At 35.4% G+C, this 23,758-nt stretch overlaps 1 protein-coding gene across 1 annotated transcript; it reads left to right on the top strand.

Annotated features, from left to right (window-relative positions):
* Nucleotides 1-21,887: 21,887 nt before the first annotated feature.
* On the top strand, nt 21,888-23,312 carry LOC141690061 (protein FAR1-RELATED SEQUENCE 5-like). The gene has a single exon (XM_074494655.1). It carries the CDS (start codon nt 21,888-21,890, stop codon nt 23,310-23,312), a length of 1,425 nt encoding a protein of 474 aa, XP_074350756.1.
* The last annotated feature ends 446 nt before the right edge of the window (nt 23,313-23,758 follow it).

Raw genomic sequence — 23,758 nt, 5'->3', positions numbered from 1 at the left:
GCTTTATTCTTTGGATCTTGAGATTCAGTGATTTCAGATGGTTGAGCAGGAATTTTTTGTGTTGGTTTCACAGCTTGTAGCTTGGCCAAGATAGCAGCTTACTCTTTCTTTTGTTTATCCTTTTTAACATCTAGAATAGCTTGCTTCTTTTCCTGCTTTAATCTTGCCTTTTATTCTCTCTTTGCTTGAGCAAATTGAGGATGTCCAGCCACCACACAAATTTCTTTCCCATTCCTGAAAACTTTAGCAATCCTCCTTTTTAAAGCTGAATCAGCTGGATCCTTGTAGAAGGCAATTGACCTTGATAACAGTTTCTTCTCATCAGGCTTAGGTGTCTCATACATTGTATCCAAAGGGTTATTTAATGATGATTTTGGATAGTTCACCTTGGCTTCAGAATTATTTCAGCCTTTGGAGATTTGATGCAAGATGGCTATCCCCTTTCTAGATAGTTCATGCTCATTTCATTCACAGAAATCTGTCTGACTTGAGAGTGATGAATGGCTGACTTTTGTGGCTTCTTTACTAGCCCAAACTTCTTCTGAATGTCCTCATCAATCTTCTCCCAGTTTATTGGCTTCAACTGCTCCTTTTCAGCTGCTCTTAATTTGGTTGCTGCTTCATTGATCAGATCAATACTGTCTATTACTGGTGGCTTGGTGAAAGCAATTGTAGGCATAATTACTTTACTGATTTGAATGTTGAGCTGTTTCTCCCCCTCACTTGGTCCTTTCTCCCCCTTTTTGTTATCAACAAGTTGAGTAGAGGAGGAGGTTTGTGCAGCCACCAGTTTCTGAAGCAAGTCTGTCTGTTGAGCTTGATGCAGATGAATGGCTGTTAGAGATGCTTCCATAGCTGACATTCTTTTATCCAAGGCATCTATCTTTGTGGTAAGATCAGAATTTTTCCTGAGTTGTCTCTTGATGTCAAGCATTGTAGCTTCTGGAAGCTTAGAGTCTATCTTGTCAGAAATAGCCTTCTTCATCTCATCAATATCTCCTTTGATGGTGTTGACATCTCTAGCATGTTGGATGCCTTGAATTTGTTGTAGTTGCAGAGAAGCAAGATGTGCTTGAAGGAGCTTCTTGGTGTTGGCATTTGTAGTGGTTTGAAGAGCAGAATTTGTCTAATTTATGAGTTGGATCAGGGTTGTCTTGAAGTAGTGTTCATCAAAATGTTTTGATAATGCCCGTGATGGCATGCCTGATCTTGAACTGGAACCTACTTCTCCCCCTATGTCCAAAGGCTCTTCTTCACTATCTTCATCTTCATCCTCAAAGAAATCTACTGAACCACCAGTCTCATAATCAACATCACCAGCTGTAGAGGGCAAAGCTGTGATGGCATCCTTAGCTCTTATCATTGACTGAGTGGTATGCACCAAATTGAGCATCCTTTCTGCATTGTCATTTCCCTATTCAGCTAGAAGTTGATAAGCTGGAACAGGATGAGTAAATGCCTCAGCATCAAGGGAGGTGGAGTCTATAACAACTTGAGGTTGCTGATATAGTCCCTCCCTGTCTGCATCCTGGACATTCATTAACTCACTAGCAATGACATCCATCCTTATAGCTCCTGTACCTGCATTTCTCTCTTGTTCTCTCTTTTGTTGCATCAGGGTCTCACCCTGGCTCCCCACCCTCACACCCTCACCTTCACCATCTAAGGTGGGACTCCTCTCACTCTCTTTTGCCACTCCTGAAGAAATAGATTGCATATTTTCACTCTTTTCCTCTCCTTTTTCCAGGGAGCAACCCAGACTCTCACTCATAACAGTCTCTGCCCTCAATCCTAAGAGTGACTGTACAACCACTAAGTCTTCTGTACTAGAGATAATAGATGAAATTTGAAGTTGTGCAGAGACACCCGACGGATGAGGAACATCCATCGGGTTTGCAGTTTGACTATCCGACGGATAAATGCTGTTAAGCTTATCCGGCGGGATACAATCACTACTCGACGGATGAGAAATATCCATCGAGAGAGTAGAAATGAATGAACTTGGAATTGAAACTATTGTGGACTCTGTGCTGATTGATGAGATTTTGGGAACAGATGTTTCAACAGTTCCTGAAAGAAATTGCAAGTGAGCCAACAAATCATCCAAAAGATGATACTCATTTGCACTAGATTTTGGCCTCCCCAACAAAGTTAAAGAAGGGGAATCAAGAATTGATGTGTTGATCATATCCACATCCAGAGAGTTTGTGGGAGAATTTGGTGTTTGAGGTGCTTCTATAACTAATAATTTTGGCTGTGACTCCACATTTATTGGAGCCACATCAAGCTGAATTTGTGAAGGTGCAGTAACTGTGTCTTTAGCACCAGTTTGCACAGTGTGTGAACCCTGTGCATCCCAAAGGGTTTTTAATTTATTCTTTCTGGCATAAGTTTGGGGTGAGCTAGTGTCCCTTACCCTTTTGGCCTGTGCTCTTGGTTGAAAGCTTTGTTCAATAGTCACATCCTTTTGGGAGGATGCAACTAAAAATGAGCTTTTGTCCTTATTAATCATTGCAGTTTGTTGGGAAACTGCAGTGTGGCTAGGCTGGGAACCACTCAACTCTCCATCCTTATTCTTAGGGTTTTTTTTATGTTTCCCCTGTCCCTCACCTATCTTACCCACCTTCACACTCTCCTCTTTGGTTTTGGTAGATTTTGCAACTGGCATCTTTTGAGAGATACCAGAGGGGGCTTTCTTTGATTTGGATTTGAAATTTTTGATGATTTAGTGGCTTGGGTAGGCAACTGTTGGGTCATTGACACAGTTGCCATAGCTACACTAGAATTCAAAGAAATCTGTGAGGTTGAAATAGTAGGGAAAGATGAACTTACCTCACTTACCTGAGGTGCTTCCATTACAGACAAATAGAAGAGTGGCACCTCTCTATGATGATTTTCCCTGTTCAAATCTGCAATAATTCTTCTCTCTTGAACCTAACAATCTAATTTGTTGTTTGGGTTCTCAAGTACAATTTCCTCAGAGAGGTGGTTAGCTAACATCATGAAAAATCTAGCATAATAAACATTTTTACCCCTCTTATTTAACTCTCTTAATTTAAATCCCAACTCAAACAAAACAAGATCACTAAAATTAAAGAACTTATCTGTAACTAGCATGTAAAGCATGTTAAGCATGGAAATATTGACAGAATCAAAATTACTGATCTTACCAGAAAAGAGCTTGGTCACTACATCACACATGAAACTCCATTCCTTCCTAAGACCCAATATCCTAATGTCACTTAACTTAGAAGTAGAGAGAGCATAGTTTATGGAATTAAGCATATTAACTATATCAGTGTCTGTGTGTGGTGAGGTCACAGTATTATCAGGAATCTTGAAACATGGTTTGATAACATCACTATTAATACAGAATTCCTTACCTTTAATGATGAGTGTGATGGTCTTATCTGTCGAGTTGTATGAAGTAGTAGTCCACATCTCTTCAACAACTTCACAGAAGATGGTGGGTGATTCTAGTATTGCATAGCTGAGTTTGCAGTTCTTCACAAAATCCATCATTTTGTGGTAGTCACTTGAATGTTGAATCCCCTTGTTTACTAGAGCCGTGAAGTTGTTCTTCTCATAGATGTATCCAGTTTGTGACATGATCTTGACTACTGGTGCCACTGTTAGAGAGTGGAAATTGTAGAGATAAGGATGCTAATTACTTTTGAGAAAGAGAGAATTTAGAGCAGATAATTTGAGAATGATAAAAAAAGCAATGGAAATGAAATAGGCTTTTATACTATCTCAAAAATAAATGTCAAAAAATAATAAAGTAAAATAAAGTAACCAATGAAAATTGCCTAAAATAGTCGTTTAAAAATAAACTGTAAAGATTCTATCAATTATCCGTCGTGTTATGCTTATAAACTGTAAGTATACTCGATGGATAATGTTCAGGAAATTAACAGCTACGATTAAGACAATTCGACAGATAGGATAAACAGTTATCCGTCGAGTTATAAAATATTTCAGAAAAATAATTGATTTTTATTTACAAATAATATTCCGACGGATGATCAAACTCGATGGATAAAGATCATCCGTCGAGATGTAAATTTTGACTTAGCCAAAATTCCATCTTAGACTGAAAAATTAATTAAATTTCTGGCTACATAACAACTTGCAAATTATCTGAAAAGGTTTAAGAATAATTTAGCATACCTAACTCACTTATGTCACACCCCCAACTTAAACAGCAAAATAAATATAGCTATTACATCATTTTAATGAAGAATACACAACCAAATCCAAGATCTTACAGTTTATGGTTTGGAACAGCCCAACACTACCAACTATTACATCTGATTACAAATACCGAGTCCTCACACAACTATTATTACTTATTCTACCTGAGCTCGAACATAAGCATCAGCATCACAGGTCTTACGGGCAGTCTGCTTGAATCTAACCATCGCTGCTAGCTGTAATATCAGGGTAAAGCAAGGAGTGAGCCAAATGCTCAACAAGTGCTAACAGTATGACACAAAACATAAATTGAGATATAATTTTAAGAATGACAATGGAAAGACATAACTAATGATAACGAGAGATAAAACTATGTGAGATGGCATCATTTTGCTTGCATCAAAACAATTTTAAAATCATGTCTTAATCAAAATCATTTTATGACGCTACGGATTACAGCCGGTGATCAGCCGCGAAGTAATCCTGAACCTCGCTGGGTTTTAAAACATTAACGGGAATCCCTAGGCAACTTTTAAGCCTAATATAAGTGTGGAAAGGACTCGCGTCTCAGTCCAGATCCACCATTCAAAGAAAACATTTATCCCCCTTTGGGACTGAAAAACCCACATTTTATTTATTTCAAAAACTGATGCCGAATTATGACAAAATCTCTTTTTGCAGTAAACATTTGTTTTATCAAAGGATTATAGATCAACTCGAAACACGGGGAAATGGTGCTAACTCTCAGAGCCATGAATCACAAAACTAAACTCTATTAGGGTAGCTGAATGGTTTTTATGTATCAAAGTTTGGACAAGGGAATTTAGTGAGGCTATTGGATATCATGAAAGGAAGTGCCAAATTGGGCTTAAAGCAATGGTTTCTCATCAAGGTTCAAGTGCTGGATCATCAAGAATGTAAGCTTCATGAATACTAAGGGTGTTAAGGTATGAAGAAATGATTTTTAGCTCAGGATATATCAGAATTGACAAGCTTTAGGATAAGAAAGAGGGGTATCAATCAATTAGAGACAACTTTGATAAATATTTGGCTTTCAGGTATCAAGGTAAGGTTTTATAGGGATTCAAGTATCAGGATGAGATATCAATACTTAGAAATCATCAGCATGTTAATCAAGAGGATCAATCAAGTAATATAACAACTCTTTATTTTATCATGGCATTTAACTATCATGAAAAGACTTTTGAACGACTTGCAATACATACTCGAGGGTTCATGGCATCTCTATGAAACTCAAGGATAAACAAAAGATACGCTTGATTTAAATATGTCAAAATGACTCAGGATAATTGTATCGATATATATGAACTGTTTATAGTAAATATGAAGGTCAAGTTGAATCACTTGCCTTGAGAAAGGCTGGTCTGGTCTGACTGGTAGGAGCAACAACTGGAGCTTCACTCGACTTTTATGGCAAGTTTTCCCTCGTCTCGAGATCCTACATGAATAATAATAATCCTCATTATAATATATTCATACGATCTTAACCTATTTACAACCTGAAATTAAACATGTATGGCACTTAGGCCTATACGCACCTAATTTATATCCACCTTTATATTTCAAATATACACACGTAGCCACATAATCACATATCGTATATTAATATCAAATAACACCATATATACCATAATACAACACTAGGCTTGGATGATCTCGACTCACCACTTAAGTCACTTGGTCGCTAAACTAGACAAAGTCCTCTAATTTTGGCTTCCTAACTCGATGTGCCTTTCCTAAATTACCCAAAACATATTGACCCTCACTTGTGCCTTTTGCTCTAATGACCTTATACCATCTTACAACTATGGTGGTGGACCTAATACTCACTTCTAAGTGTTCTAAAACTATGTGATAAGTGATAGTGCTCACTGGTGCAAATTTCAGAATGACAACTATAGTTTCTTGAGTGCATTAGGCACTCTTAAACTACAAGTTTTCCTTCAAAACTTTTACAAAAGACTCTCCTGACCTAAGGGCATCTCACAAACTTGATGTGGCTCAAGGGCCTGGCTTGGGCCTTCTTGGGCCTAAGCTAAAAGTCCAAGGTTCCCCTGTTTTTCTGGGCAGAAAATGCCCTGACTTGAATTAACTTGTGACACATGGTTCTAACTCATATCCTATGAATTATGGTTGGAAAAACTTCTCTAACACTCCCTCTAACTAAGGCCCAATAGGGCCTAATGAGGGCCTACCCATGACATGGTCAAATCTCCCTATTTCTAAGTTGCAACAAAACTGTCCCCTGCTGGACAGATTTTGTTATTCTACTTGTGCACCTAACCAAAAGACATGCAAACCTCCAACCAACTCCTAAAACCTTTTTTATACTCCCAATAATAACTTCTGGTGGCTTGGGCCTCAAAGTGCACACCAATGACATGGTCAAAACTCACTCTAAACCTCAGGGTACTAAACTGATTTTCTGCAGAAACTATAACTCTCATTTTCCAAGGTTTTTGACTTGACGAACTCAACTAACAACAACTCAATACTTAAACCAAGACTTATACATGATATTCTACTGAACTAACTCCCTTATTCTCAATATAACCTTGGTGGGATCATCCTTACCTAAGGTGCAATTATGGCAAAACAAGAGAATCTACACTTCAGAAATCACAAATCTTCATGCTTTTGAAACAACAAGGTATGTATTTTTATAAAAAATAATCACGAATTATTACCATGAAACAAGAAGCATAAATCAATATTAACACATTATACCTATTGAAATTAAGGCTCACTAACAAAATCTTTCCAAATGATCAAAATCTTACAACATTCTAAGAGAAATCCTCATGCATGCATGCCTTCGGGTTTTTCAAACCAAAACAACACATTTTCTACATATATTCCATCTTAAAATTGACATACAAGCCTAGCATAAGGTGTACCTAGATGATCACTTAGCATGCAAGGAGTTTTATCAAATTTTCACCACAAAATTCAAGTCATTATCACATAAACATGCAAAAATTGATCAAAACAACAAGAATGATTTCAAGGACCATTCATTCGGCTCCCATATGGTCATGGACGAATGAAATGGATGGAAATGGCCATTAAATCATCAAGAGTTTCCTTCTCATGACTTGGCACTTATCCATTCATTGTAGTCCTCTAAAAAACAACCTTAAATCCATAAGAATCAAGATTGTATTTTGAGTTTCACTAAAACCTTTACATGCAACCCTTAAACTTAAACTTTCGACTCAAAACTCTTTGAAATATGAATGATCATGGTATGGGAGATAATATTTACTTGTATAAAGAGTAGAATCTTGGTGGAGAAATGAAGAAAAATGGGGAGGGGTGGTTCTCGGCTAAAGGCCGAGAGTGAGAGAGAGAGGGCCGAGAGTGAGGGAGGAGGACGGAGAGAAGAATGAGTGTGGTGTGGGTGATGAGTGAAAATGATCATGTCTTTGCTTGTTTTTATGGTATTTGATTTGACAAAATGTGAGTGGAAAGGAGAATTGACAAGTCTATCCCTCCACTTATACTTGGTGCATTTTGCATGCAAGGTAAAGAAGGAAATTGGCTAGAGAAATAAGAGTTAGTGGGGTTGGAATTGTCCTCTTTGTCCTTGAAAAGAATGAGAGGGTGGTTTGCATGCAAGGGCTTTCTTGTAATTTGCTAAATATGACAACTAAAATTTATAATGATTTATTTTTATAAAATAAAATACAAGTTAAAAAATTATAAAATTTATACCATAAAATAACTTGGATTTTTAGAGACTTTATAAAATCATTTTCAAAATTTGTGAACAAAATACCTTTTAAAAGAAATTTTTTCCAAAGCTTAGAATATTCCTTATAAATCAAAAATAAAGAAATTAAATAAACTCTTGCTTTGAAAAATCATATACTACACAAAGCAAATTTATAATGCAGAAATTTTCACTCACACTAGCGTACAATCATTGAATATATTTTCATTTGACTTTAATATTATACCAAATCCACAAATAATATTACATAAAATGCCGGTCGTAATAACTTACCAACCTTGAGAAGGTGGATTCATCTAGTGACTTGGTAAAAATATCTGCAAGCTGCTTTTCACTTGGAACAAAATGAAGTTCCACAGTACCATTCATTACATGTTCCCTTATGAAGTGGTACTTGATGTCTATGTGCTTTATTCTTGAATGTTGCACTGGATTTTCAGTGATGGCAATTGCACTTGTGTTATCACAGAAAATAGGAATCCTTTCAACTTGCAAACCGTAGTCTAGCAATTGATTTTTCATCCACAAAATCTGTGCACAGCAACTGCCAGCAGCAATATATTCAGCCTCAGCTGTAGAAGTAGAAACTGAATTTTGCTTTTCACTGAACCAGGACACAAGCTTATTTCCTAGAAATTGACAGGTTCCTGTTGTACTTTTTCTATCAATTCTATAACCTGCATAATCTGAATCTGAATAACCAGTTAGATCAAAACCAGAATCTCTAGGGTACCAAATGCCAAGTTTTGGTGTGCCCTTGAGATATCTGAAAATTCTCTTAATAGCTACTAAGTGAGATTCTCTAGGATCAGCCTGAAATCTAGCACACAAATATGTAGCAAACATTATATCTGGCCTACTAGCTGTTAAGTACAGAAGTGAGCCAACCATGCCCCTATAACTTGAAATATCCATAGACTTTTCAGTAGTGTTTAATTCAAGCTTAGTTGTAGTGGCCATGGGAGTTTTTGCAGATGTGCAATCTATTAGATCAAACTTCTTTAAAAGATCATAAATGTATTTAGTTTGACTAATGAATATTCCATCACTAACTTGTTAAACTTGCAAACCAAGAAAGTAAGTTAGTTCTCCCATCATACTCATTTCATACTTACTCTGCATCAATTTGGCAAACTTTTTGCAAAGTTTTTCATCAGTAGAGCCAAAAATAATGTCATCTACATAAATTTGAACAAGTATACTAGAGCCATTAACATTTCTAAAGAATAAAGTTTTATCTACAGTACCTCTTGTGAAGTGATTTTCCAAAAAGAACTTTGATAAAGTGTCATACCAGGCTCTAGGTGCTTGCTTCAGTCCATAAAGTGCTTTCAAAAGATAGTAGACATATTTTGGAAAATTTGGATCTTCAAAACCAGAAGGCTGACTGACATAGAATTCCTCCCCCAAGTCTCCATTCAGAAAGGCACTTTTGACATCTATTTGATAGACTTTAAAATTGGCATGGGCTGCATAGGCTAAGAAAATTCTTATGGCTTCAAGTCTTGCAACAGGAGCAAATGTTTCATCAAAATCTATTCCTTTTTGTTGATAATAGCCCTTAGCAACCAATCTAGATTTGTTCCTAACTACTATGCCATTTTCATCCATCTTGTTTCTGAATACCCATTTGGTGTCAATTCGGTTCTTTCCTCTAGGCTTGGGCACCAGCTTCCATACCTTATTCCTCTCAAATTGGTTTAGCTCCTCCTGCATAGCTAAAATCCAATCAGGATCCAACAAAGCTTCTTCTACCTTCTTTGGTTCTTCCTTAGAAAGAAAGCTACTGTATAGACATTTTTCTTGAGTTGCTCTCCTTGTTTGAACTCGAGAAGATACATCACCAATGATGAGCTCAAAGGGGTGATCCTTTGTCCATTTTCTTTATTGAGGTAGATTAGCTCTAGATAAAGAGGCCTCATTGTTGTCTTGATGTGTGATTGAGTTTTGATTGTTAGAAACTTCCCCTGAGTTAATGGATCTTTGATTTGAGAAGGGAGAGCTTTCTGTAGGTGATCTATTCTGACTTCCAGCTTCTTTTGATGACCCGACGGATGGTGAATTTTGAGTACCGACGGATGAGGCTGGTTGTCTCCCGACGGATAAGGCAGATTGTCTCCCGACGAATGAAGCATTATGCAACTCGACAAATATTGAATTTTGTGCTTCATTGGTAGTAGATTTTTCTGCATTATCCTTTGACACTGTTTCTTGATCACTTTCATCATCACTGTCATCACTAACCATATCCACATTGTCAAATTTGAGGCTCTCATGGTAATCTCCATCTTCCAGTCCTTCAATCTTTTTATCATCAAACACAACATGTATTGATTCCACAACAATGTTGGTTCTTAGATTGTAGACTCTATATGTTTTACCAACAGCATATCCAACAAAAATTCCTTCATCTGCTTTAGCATTAAACTTCCCATTCTGATCAGTTTGATTCCTCAAGATATACATTTGCAGCCAAAGACATGAAGAAAATTTAGAGTTGGCTTCTTGTTCTTGAACAACTGATAGGGAGTCATGCATTTTGCTTGATTAATTAGAGAAATATTCTGAGTGTAGCATGCAGTATTTACAGCTTCAACCCAGAAATATGTTGGTAATTTAGATTCTTCAAGCATTGTCCTGGAAACTTCAATAAGTGATCTGTTCTTCCTTTCTACTACTCCATTTTTTTGTGGAGTTCTTGCTGCTAAAAACTCATGCAAAATCCCATTTTCTTCACAAAGTGCTCTCATGACAGAATTCTTGAACTCGGTTCCATTGTCACTCCTGATTCTTCTAACTTTGAAATCAGGATGATTATTGACTTGCCTTATGTGATTGATGATGATTTCACTAGCCTCATCTTTAGACTTTAGGAATTATGTCCAAGAGAACTTTGAGAAATCGTCTACAATTACTAGGCAAAATCTTTTTCTAGAGATGGACAACACATTGACTGGTCCAAATAAATCCATGTGTAGCAGTTGCAAAGGTTCTTCAATTATTGAATCAAGCTTCTTTCTGAATGATGCTTTGATCTGCTTTCCTTTTTGACAGGCATCACACAATCCATCCTTTGAAAACTCCACTTGAGGAATGCTTCTAACCAATTCTTTCTTTACCAGTTCATTCATGGTCTTGAAGTTTAGATGGGATAGCTTCTTGTGCCACAACCAACTTTCATCCTGACTTGATTTGCTGAAAAGACAAGTAACAGATTCTGCATTTGATGAGTTAAAGTCAGCTAGGTACACATTTCCTTTTCTCACACCAGTGAGAACCACTTTGTTGCTCATCTTGTTAGTCACAACACAGGTTTCTGAGTTGAAGGTTACTGAATTGCCTTTATCACAAAGCTGGCAGATACTCAACAAATTGTGCTTGAGACCATCCACTAAGGCAACCTCTTCAATGATGACATTGTCTTTTGAAATCAAGCCATATCCCATAGTATAACCCTTGCTGTCATCTCCAAAAGTAATACTTGGGCCAGCTCTCTCCTTGAACTCTATGAGCAGGGTAGAATCACTAGTCAGGTGTCTTGAACAACCACTATCCAAGTACCATAGATTCTGTAATAGCCCCAAAATTTTGAACCTTTTTGTAACCCTTATGAATAGTGTTTTTGCTGATTATGCGGAATAAGAAAAATTTTCATGCCACACTATGTAGGGGTTCTTTTATTGTTATTCTGAGATCTTATTAGTACTCTATATGATATATAAGTGTATGTAAAGATCGTCAGAATCCAAATTCAAACACTTTGATTTTTCCCGAAAATCCACCAGATACCGAAAGAATTGAGTATAAAGTAACAGGATAAAAAGGATTTAAATTCAAGGATTATAAGAGAGGATCATAAAAGGAATATAATGTATTGAGAAAGGTTAAGGAAACCCAAGTAATAAGATTCCGGGTATGATCCCTCAAACGATAAACGAAAATGAAAGTTAAGCGAACCGTATAACAGATCAGCGGTCATTAACCAAGTAATTAGAAGCTAATCAAAGAGGTTAGTGAGGATGATGCCATCAAACCAATAAGAAGAGTACAAGCATGGGAAGATGATATAGGATTGATGACCTAAGCATGACCAAAAGGGAAGGAGATGTGGTTGATTTCAAGCCACACAAATATCACCATGGTTAAAAGGTAAATAATTAAAACAAAAGCAAAAACAACCAACCAACAAATCATTTCACCAAAAACACAAGTTGACTTTCCATTTCAAGCTAAAAGCTCTCGGCCTCTTTTCCATTTCAAGAAGAAAAAAACCAAAATCCAAGTTCTAAGCTTCATTAATTAGTGAGGTAATTATCTAAGATTCCTTATGCATAGATATAGCTATCCTATAAGTTTGAGCTTCAAATTCCTTCACAATCTCTTCCTAAAATTCATGGAAGAAGAGGGTGAATAGTGTTTTTCAAGAACTAAAAATTTTGTTCTTGAGTTTTTGTTTAGATTAAGCTTTGGTAAGGACTTTCAAGGGTAATTCCAAGCTCCTTAGTTACATTTACTCACCAAGGAAGGTATAATCTCAAACCCTAGCCCTACTTTTGTATATTTAGACCTTTTGTGTTTAGTATGGTTCATGAGAAGATTGATTATTGACTATTTAGAGATGTGTTGGTTTTGTGATGTGTTTGGAGTTATAAATCTTGTTGATTAGTTAAAGAACTTAAGTAAAGCTTTTAGTTCATGTTGGGAAGTAGTATAAATTTGGAAATAATGAGTTTTTGGGGCTGTTGTAGCATTGTATGTATGGATTTTGGTTGTATGGTTGAATTGTGGTTGATTTGGAGTAGGATAAAAATTGGTAATCGCGTAAACATAGTCGTCGTAATGTCCGATTTACTTTAGACTGTTTTGTTCTTAACATCAGGACCCGAGAACTCACTGTTAGGCTTTGACTACTGCCATGATTAGATAGTTCATGTTACGAGCTTCGTTTTGATTTGTGGTTCATTTGAATCCGATGTACGGTTTAGGAGAAACGACCATTTTAAGTAACGGCATTTCGCGAACGAACCATTACCCCTCTCCTTACTTTGAAACATTGGTTAAAGACCTTAAATGACTAATTAGAGTATGAAACATATATGTAAAGTGTATTAGGCAGTTGGTAAGGTACTCGCGAAAGAATCGCCTTAAAACTCTTAATGGTTAATTTATTAAAAATGGTGGAGTCGAGGGTACTCGAGCGACTTAAGTGAATCGTTAAGCGCGAAAGCGAGCGTTAGGGCTCTAAATGGTTAAAGTCTAGTTTCTTAAGCGACGGTGGTTTAATTATGGATTATGTTGTTGTTCATAGGTTACCGGACCCACTCTAAGCTTAAGTCTACCCCGGAACACTCAGGCAAGTTTTCTACCCGTTATACTGTTGTTGTGATATATATATGTATATGCATTATCTTGTGATAGATGCATGTTGGTTAATTAGCAAATCTTGCGATATATTGGAGCATGCTGATATGGTTTATATGCATGTCTGTTTCGTAATCTTGATATGTAATTGTTGATTCAATTGCTTATAATTGCATAATACCTATGCTAGAGATAAGCAGTAGTTGCGTATACCCTTAGTATAGGGGACCTAAAGATGAACATTTTCTAAAACCGGGAGTCGATGTTCCCGAGTATATTATATATATATATATAGTTTTTAAAACTATTAATCGAATAAGGTTTATTCGATAACTTTATTTTATTTAATGAATATTATTTTGAATATTCATTCAAGGACTTATGACTCCGCTTCTTTTATTAAATAATATTCTTTATTTTATTAAAGAATAATGTTTCGATAATCAAACTTATTTTCGATTATTCAAATAAAGATCATACTTTCGTATAAGTATATCTTTGGTTATTTATTATTCATTTCAAGTATAAGTTTTAAAACTTCTACTTCAATTATTTTTATAAGGATTATCCTTATGAGAATATTATTTAAATAATAATATTCAGATATTCTCCAACATATCGGGACTGATTTATTTTATTAAATCAGCATTACTCCAAACATTCTCAAAAATGTTTTCGAGTCTTCAAAATGATTTTAAAAGTTAAAGCGGATCCCGAAGCTCGTTTTCAAATTTAAGATCTTCCTTTCGAAGGGGACTTGAATACTCACTCAAAAATTCGAGGGATCCGGCTATGTGGTGTATTTTATATTCACAACGTGGTTGCTGTTTTGAGAAAATAATTTGATTACTTGCCCAATGTTCGGGAAGTAAGTCCATCTAATTGAGTCGGCATAAGCGATAGGCCGGGGTACGGTCTATGAAGGTGTAAGAGGCTGGGTGACAGTCCATCCACGCGTGAGTGGCCGGGTAACGGTCTAGCGCGAGGTCCTAATGTGGCCAGGGTGATGACCGGCGAGGAATTCATCCATCTACAATAGAAAAGGTTACTTATTGGTATCTTTGCCTGATCAGCAAGATATCGGGTTTATGCCAAAATTCTTTTATTTCCAAATTCATTGGATATTGCAACTCTGTTCATACTTTACATGATAGAGATTTTCAGGAAATGTATGAGATATATATATATATATATATATATATATATATATCGGGACTTAATGAAGTATCTCGTAACTTCATTTCTTTTGAATGATTTTTCAAAGATTGAATCTATTCAAATCTTATCTTGTAGTCTCATCTATGTGATGAACTTTTGAAACTGATTATACCTTGAACGGTGGTAGTTCAAGTAGTATTCAGAAAAGATATAAGTATATTGGGGTATCTTGTAACTTCATCTGTTCAACTTATATCTGGTTAATGATTATCTTATACATGACAAAGATTTTCAGAAAAACGTTGAGACAAGGTTAGATATATGAGATCACCTTGCAACGATATTTTTATACAGTTATAAACTGGAACTCTGGGTATATTATACATGGCAGAGAATTTCAAAGATTTTGAAAAGTATATAAGTATATATATATACTGAATATTTTGCGACTTTGTCGCATTAAGATATCAGCTTGGTTCATTTCTTTTGACCAAGACTTTCATGAGTACTATGAGAATGCTCATATATTGTTAATCATTATACATATTATTTTGGTGGGCTTGTTGCTCACCCTTGCTTTCTTTTTTCATCACACAACAACAGATAGAAAAGATGAACAAGACCAAGCTTCCAATTCGCAAGCGGTTAGGAAACGTTCCGCAGTTTTCTGGAAGCGTTGATGCCGCCGTAGCTGAGGTAGGAGCTACCAATAGGCTAGGTTTTCAACTATTGATGAACCAGACTTATGTATAATATGAATTGTAATAATGGCAAGGAATATGTAAATTATTCAGAAACCCTTTTAAGGTGTAACAGTTTATAATTGTGGAATATAATGACTTGTGTTATTTTTGGCATTCATCTCTGAGACTATAACTTATGGTGTGTGTGTGTGTATATTGCGGGGTCACAGTACGCATTAGTTGGTTGACTGTTAAGATTAAGTATTGATAAGGGAAATGGAACTCGTGACAACCCGAATCCACGACCCCGTATTTGGGGGTGTTACAGATTCTTTCTGTTTCCCTGCACACATCAAAATCAAATCAAGTTGATTTTGGTACCCAAGTTTCCTTGGGTCCTGCCTTGCTAGCTTTCTTTTTTCTGTTTCTTAGGCTTTATCTCATTTGACTTAGGGATTTTAGATTCATCCTTAGTCATTTGCGTTGGGCCTTTGAAACTATTCATTGCAAAAGAATTATCATGCATATTTTGATTAACAGGGAATGACATGCTATTAGTAAACATATTATTCCAGTAAGGCATGCTAAATGACATTTGTGGCATACTAAATGCAACATAATAAAGATTAGGTGCAAATGGCATATTAGGAAACTGTGCATTCATATTCTGTGTAGACATAGCATTCATAGGCATAGAAGGCATGGCATTCATGTTTGGAAAATGAGGTGACACAGATATGGAAGTAGGCATGGCAGTTTTGCAATTAACAGACAAGTGATTTACACTACCACACTTGACACATATTTTTCTAGGAGCATATTTATCAGGTGTGTAGTTGTTGTGCTTGTTAATTCCTACTTTACCATTTCTATTATTTTTCTTTTTAGCCTCTGTTTTAACCTCAATCTTTTCAAGTCTGTCACTCAATTGCTTGACAGTCATATGACTAACATTAGTCTTCTTCTCCTTCTTCACATGACTGGATTCTCCTGAAACAAAATTCTTGGAAACTGATCCATATTTTTCATTTAACTTGACAAGCTTGGCTTTACTCACAGGCTTGCTTACAGTCGATGGATGAGGATTTATATCACTCGACGGATAACCCTTTTTGTTATCCGATGGATGACCCTCATCATCCGTCGAGTCTACATCTGTTGGCAATCCTTCCACCAAATTGGATTCCAGCTTCTCCTTGTTCTTCTTCCAGGCTGCATCACAAAAGGACTCAATCCCTTGAACTTTGGTGATTTGAACATGAATATCTCTAGATGTTTTCCATGCCTTAATCACCTCATGTTCTCGTTCAAGCTGCTTCTTCAAGATCTCTTCTTTATTCAAGGACTCAGTTAATTCATCCTTAGCAAGTTTACACTCAATTCTTAATTTTTCAAATTCAATGAACTGAGACTCTGGCACATTATTCCTCTCACTTAAAAACAAATTGTTTTCTTTGATTTTAGCATTTTCCTTATTAAGAGACTTAAGTGTAACACACAAATGATATAACTCTGTAGACATGTCATTTATGGCATCATTACACTCAACTTTAGATAAATGTGCAAGGTTAGTGGTGATTACCTGATTACTTGAAGAACTTGTCTCTGTTTCATCAGACTTGGCCATTAGGGCTAGATTGACATAGCTGACATCTTCATCTTCATCCAGACCATCTGCTGCCTAGTCATTTTCATGTGTAATGAAAGCCCTTTCCTTTTGTTTGAGAAACTCAAAGTATTTCTGTTTATAATCCACAGGCTCAAACTTCTTTTTACTGGAATCTGACTTTCTACACTCACTGGCAAAGTGCCCTGCCAAGCCACATTTGAAACACTTGAATTTTGATTTATCCACCATGTTTCTATCTGGCTTAGCTGCTCCAAAGTTCTTCTTGAACTTGAGCTTGGAAAATCTTCTGGAAAGAAATGCTAGATGTTCATCAATATCTTCCATGTCATCTTGGCTCAAAGAATCTTCATTTTCTGCTATCAGCCCCTTGCCCTTATTTTCATAGACCTTTGAAGTTGATTCAACAGCTTCCATCTTTATCTCCTTCTCTTTTTTTAACTCAGCAACTAGTGCAATGGACCCTCCTTTCTTCTTTTCTCTCTCCATCCTCTCATCTTGCTATATTTCAAGCTTATAAGTCTTCAGGATGCCATACAGTCTTTCCAGAGTAAACTCCTTATAATCTTGAGAGTTTCTCAATGAGATTGTCATGGGTTTCCATTCCTTTGGAAGAGATCTAAAGAACTTCAGATTGGAGTCTTTTGTCTGATAGACCCTTCCATGCAACTTTAGAGCATTTAGTAGTTTTTGAAACCTATTAAAATGTCAGTGAGAGACTCACTTTCTTCACAATGAAAATGCTCATATTGCTGAATCAAAAGCTGCATCTTGTTTTCTCTAACTTGCTCAGTGCCATCACAGATAATCTGTATTGTATCCCAAACATCCTTGACAGTTTTACAATTGATGATGTTGTCAAAAATGTCACCATCAACTCCATTGAACAAGATATTCATGGCCTTCTTATCTTTCCTGACTTGTTCAATATCAGGATCAGACCATTCATGCCTTGGTTTTTGGACAGATGGCTCATTTCCAGTTGTAGCTCTCATAGGCCTCATCTTGAGAAAATAGACGAATATGTATTTTTACCTTCCAATGATGGTAATTGCCTTTATCCAGAAAAGGAATCTTGACTCCAACATCCTTCTTGTTCATCTTGCTATTTTGTTGTGATCTTTAAACTCTCTGTTTGTTAAGAGCTCACTCTAATACCAATTGTTAGTCCCTAACAATGCAACAAGAATTACAGAATGGGGGTTGAATGGAATTCTTGAAACTTTTTCACAAAGATATGAAGTGTTCTATCTTAATAATATATAACTGTGTGAATTGATTTACAAACTGCGGAATAATAACTTGGAATAAATCAATACACAAGTAATTAAAAACACAAGTCTTTAAAAACTTTATGGTGGATTTGAATATATCCGCCAGAGATATATTATATCAAGAGAACTCTGTGTAGCAATTAGCTCACAGCTGCTTACAAATTGTAACAACTAAGAATGCAGAGAAATGCTAAGAATACAGCTTACAGATGTTTCTCTCTTGGTTGCTTAGTTAGTTGTTCTATTTGCTACTTCTTGGTTTATATATCACCAAGATTACAAAGTAATAAGACAAGATAATATTACAAAAACTATCAAGTCTAATACTATGCTACTCCATTACTCTTTTCCAGCATCTTTGAATATCTTCATAATAGCATGGAAATGGCAATGCTTCTTTGTTCTCTAAAACCCAGTTGAATAGGCTTCCACATTCCATTTGCATAGACTCGACAATGTGACTGTGTTGTCACTGTCAACAGATGTTTGAATTCTTTATCCGTCGGGTCATGATCATCCGTCGAATTCATGATCATCCGTTGGGTTGTCTTGTTGATCATCCGTCGAATGGCATTATTGTTTATCCGCCGGGTAGCAATCTGGCACTTGACTTCATTTCATTTATACAGAATTACAAGACATCATCTATGTACAATTAATCAACCTATTCTGCATATCTAGTTAAAGTCAACATGACTTGAGTACTACTTACAGAATCTAAACAATGTGTATGCAAAAATGTGCTACAGACTTATTGTTACATAAGCTACTCACTCGATGGATAATAAATCATCATCCGTCGGGAGTATATTGAGTCATCCGTCGGGACTATAATCCTTATCCGTAGAGTGCTACATTTTTTTCACTAAGTAAAATCTATCAAGGTGTTTTGTTAATGAAATCATCAAGTACACAATATATACACAACAAGAAATATTTAACACTTTGGGGGCTAAGTTGTTTTATATTTTTTTATAGGTAACGAAAATTCGAAAAAATTTCATTTTTTTAGTTTTTCACATTTTCAACTTTTAGCATTATATTTGTTTACTATAAATTAAAAATTGATAAATTAAATTGGACAAGTACAAGAAAAATAAAACATTAAATAATTTATTTCATTCAAATATATATGGAGTACATTCAAATATTTTTTTAAACAAAATACATCATAACTTAAATATTTTATTCCGACGAGAATGATCAAGCTTTAACGGTGTTGGAGAACCGCCTTTATCACCCTTATCGTCGTCCTTCTTTTTCTTCAACTTTTCCGCCTTCGCCTCATTTTCCTTTTTTTTTCTTGAGCTCAAGTGCCATTTGAATACGGCGGAGAGCTATTTCCATGTCTTCTTCTCTTTCGGGCCCATCGTAAGCAACACCATCGATAATTACCTTGTTATTGTCAAAATCATAGTAGAAAACCATTTTTAGGGAAAATAGAGAAGATAATGTTGAAGAGAAAATGTAGAATGAAAAGAAATGAGATTACAAGAGCGCTATTTATAGGCTGAAAATCGGAATTTTAAAAACCAAAAATTAAATTTAGGCATAAAAAAATGTTGCAGAAGTTGAGGGGTAGGAACAACTGCAACAATGCTTCAAAGCGGCAACCCATTCTACAGTAATGAGCCAATGCGGTGGGTCGGTCAAACCCCCCAACGTTTGACCAGTCAATTTTTATTAATATTGGCACAAAAATTGATATTGATTTAATATTTGCACAAAAATTATTTTGAATTCACAAAAAAGTATAAAATTAATAATATAAATTTTATTATTAAAATTGATAATATAATTTTTTTAAATAAAATAACTCATATGATAATTTTTAAAAACATAAAACTAACAAATTTTCGTAATAATAAAAATTCGAAAATACTATTCGAAAAAATAATTAAAAATAACCTTTTCACTCAAAAAATTTAAATTTATTATTTAATTTAAATATGTTTGATTAAAAAATTAAATAAAAAAATAACAAAATATAATTTCAAAAAAATAATTACAAATTCATTTTTAATTAGAGTCCTCCCGCATTGACTCATTGCTGCAGTGTGAGTCAGCAATGAGCCAATACGGTGGGTCGGTCAAACCCCCCAACATTTGACCAGACAATTTTTATTAATATTTGCACAAAAATTGATATTGATTTAATATTTGCACAAAAATTAAGTTTGAATTCACAAAAAAGTATAAAATTAATAATATACATTTTTTTTATTAAAATTGATAATATTATTTTTTTAACTAAAATAACTCATATGATAATTTTTAAAAACATAAAAGTCACAAAATTTCGTAATAATAAAAATTCAAAAATACTATTCGAAAAAATAATTAAAAATAATTTTTCACTCAAGAAATTTAAATTTAATATTTAATTTAAATATTTTAGTTTAAAAAATTAAATTAAAAATAACAAAATATAATTTCGAAAAAATATTTACAAATTCATTTTTAATCAGAGTCCTCCTGCATTGACTCATTGCTGCAGTGTGAGTCCGCAATACGTGATTGCGGGAGGAACTCTGCCTTAATGGCTCCAAAAGCTGGTTGGTGTTTATATTTAATGGGTCACTTCAGCAATGTTGCATTGATGGAGACAGTTTATTTGATACTTACTTTCTTCTTCCTCATTTTACAATTTACAATTTACTTTCAATAATTTCAAATTTTTTGGTTATTGATTCATCAAAGGTGATCTCAAAAGGTTAGTTTTCGATTGTTGATGTCTTCTTTTTTATTTAAAGCTTGTAGTTCTTCTAGTAAAATTGATAATTACGATTATTATACCCCCGTTAGACGAAACCCCGTAGCTCGTCGTAAGTTATTTTTTGATGAAGATATTGTAAATCTTGATAGTGATGATAATATGAATAATGTTGATGGTGATAATATTGGTGTTGATAATGTTAGTGGTCATAATGTTGATAATGTTGGTGGTGATAATGTTGATTTTGATAATGTTGGTGGTGATAATATTAACGGTCATAATGTTGATGATAACGTTGGTGGTGATAATTTTGACGGTAAAAATGTTGATGACGTAAAAGATGAGAAAAATATTGAGAAAAAGAATCATGGATTTAAGAATAGTAACGATGTTGTGCCTTATGTCGGCAAGATTTTCGATACATTGGATGATGCAGAAGCGTTTTATAGGAATTATAGTCGAAAAGAGGGATTCGGGATAATAATTAGGAATACTCATAAGCGAACAAACACAAATGAACCATCATACCGTTTGTTTATTTGTCGAAAATGTGGAAGGGTAGGAGCGATGCCGTTGGATTTTGGTAAAGGAAAATGAGTTAGGGAGGTAATTTCACGAACGGATTGTGGTGCTCGAATGTGTGTCGTTCACAAAGTGAAGATGGACAAATCGCAAATTAGTTCGGTGGATTTAGAACACAATCATAAATTGGTGTCGCCAGAAAAAGTTCAATTTTTTTAAAGATCACTCAACATAGATCCTATGACGCGATCATTGATTGAGTTGTTTAACAAATCAGGAATTGAGATGAGCAAAGTAATGAAGTTTCTTAGCGAGACAAAGTGGGTGTTGAAAATCTTGGTTTTTTTAATCAAGACGTACGTAATGTCATACGTGATATTCCGTGCCGAGTGTTTGATTCAGGTGATGCGGAGTGCGGATTACTTTTGCTACGAGAACTACAAGAAAATAGTTTTGGTAATTTCTTTTATCGGGTCGATGTAGATGATGAGAATCGTGTACGGGGTTTGGTGTGGGTTGATCCTCGATCCATGAACGCGACAAGAATTTTGGTGATGTGGTTACGTTCGATTCAACTTACCGGACGAATAGGTATTGTATGCCTTTCATACCTATTACGGGCGTAAACCACCATTATCAAAATATACTATTTGGATTTGCACTTGTAAGGGATGAGACTGAGGCATCGTATAAGTGGGTTTTGAGGACATGGTTGGAAGCCATCGACAATAAACCGCCTCGAACAATTATTACTGATCAAGACATTGCATTGGGAAATGCCATTGCCGAGGTCATGCCTATGCCACAAACAAAGCATACATATTGTACATGGCATATAAGTAGTAAGTTTCCTGAGAAGTTGTCTTATTTGTACACAAATTATTCGGAGTTCAAGACAGATTTTAATGCATGTGTGTACAAGTCATTGATACCTACAGAATTTGAAGGTAGATGGGAGCAATTAGTCGAGAAGTACGATCTTGAGGATTATGCTTGGTTAAATGACATGTATGTTATTAGAACTCAATGGATTGGTGCTTACACGAAGCAACATTTTTCCGCCGGCATGACTACAACTTCAAGAAGCGAGTCTACAAATTCTTTTTTTGATGAATATGTGCAATCATCTATCGCTTTGAAGGAATTCATTGAGAACTCCCAAAAGGATTTGGAGACACAATATCTGAAGGAGGTTAAAGCCGATTATGACACCGAACAATTGGAAAGGAGATTAGTTTTGCACTCATCCTTGGAAATGCATGCATCCAAAATCTACACGAAAAAAATGTTCAAACGTTTTCAAAAGGAGCTTATGAAAAGTATGTTACATCTAAACAGTGTCAAAAATAATGGAACTTATATGTCGAAACTGTATTTGGTTGAGAAGGCTACCCTGTCGGAGAATTGCAGAAGAAAATATCGAGTGACGGTTTTCATGTACGAAAAAATTGAATGCTCGTGTAAGAAGTTTGAACATTCCGGGATGATTTGCAAACACATAATCCGTTATCTTGACAAAAAACAAAAAATCAAGATACCAGAAAGTCTCATCATGGGTAGGTGGACAATGAACGGCAACAAAATTGCGGGGCCTCTTCCATATGCTCCTCCCGCTATTGGTAATACTGGTGCGTTACAACCATTAAGGTATGGTGCATTGTGCAAATATTTTCAAGATTTAGCTGCTTCCGGTAGTTGTTCTGTTTCACGGTATAAATATTTAATGGGTGTGATTGATAGAGATAAGAGATACTTGAAAGATGCTTTTGCGGATGAAGATCGTAGCGAAAGAACCCATGAGGCGAAAACTCAAGAGGACTACCAACATGATCCAATATTCGATCCTCCAACGTCGAAAACTAAAGGAAGGAAAAAAATAAAAAGATTTAAAAGTAGAATTGAGACGACAACTTCAAAGATCAAGATCAAGCCTCGCAAGTGCAATTATTGTGGGGAGATCGGAGGAGAACATGATGCAAGAAACTGTCCTCTAAGGGAGGAGCATGATCGAAGAAATTTTTAGGTTTTAACCTAAAAATTGTTGACAAGTAGTACATTAGTTCTTTTAACTTTTCTATTTAACTTACATAATATTAACATTATTTTTAAAAACACATAATGTTGCATATTAATGTTATTTTTTAACAAAACCAAGTTTAGTAATATTAATATTGTTTAAACATTTTTTAACACCAAAACTCTTAAAATAATTAAAATATTCAGTAGTAATGGGAAAATTTGAAAAAAGTGATTTAATAAATAAAGTCAACTAGACCTTAAAATAGTGAATACGAATGTGGTATTTCCCCTAACTCGGTCTGGAGTTCTTTACTTTAGGGTTGCTCTTTTCATCCAACTCGAAATATCGTAAGAGGATAATGACAGAGCACCCATCAATGAGACATTGCTAGAGGTCACACTGCAGCAGTGACTCATTACGGGGTACTCTGCTCCACCCAAAACTCACTG

The sequence above is a fragment of the Apium graveolens genome, chromosome 2 (genome assembly GCF_009905375.1).
Source record: "Apium graveolens cultivar Ventura chromosome 2, ASM990537v1, whole genome shotgun sequence".
NCBI lineage: Eukaryota > Viridiplantae > Streptophyta > Magnoliopsida > Apiales > Apiaceae > Apium > Apium graveolens.
This window is presented reverse-complemented; position numbering and strand designations above follow the sequence as displayed.

Bases quoted from the DNA above. Each gene is read 5' to 3' on its own strand.
- LOC141690061 (XM_074494655.1), top strand. From the start codon at position 21,888: ATGCCTTTCATACCTATTACGGGCGTAAACCACCATTATCAAAATATA.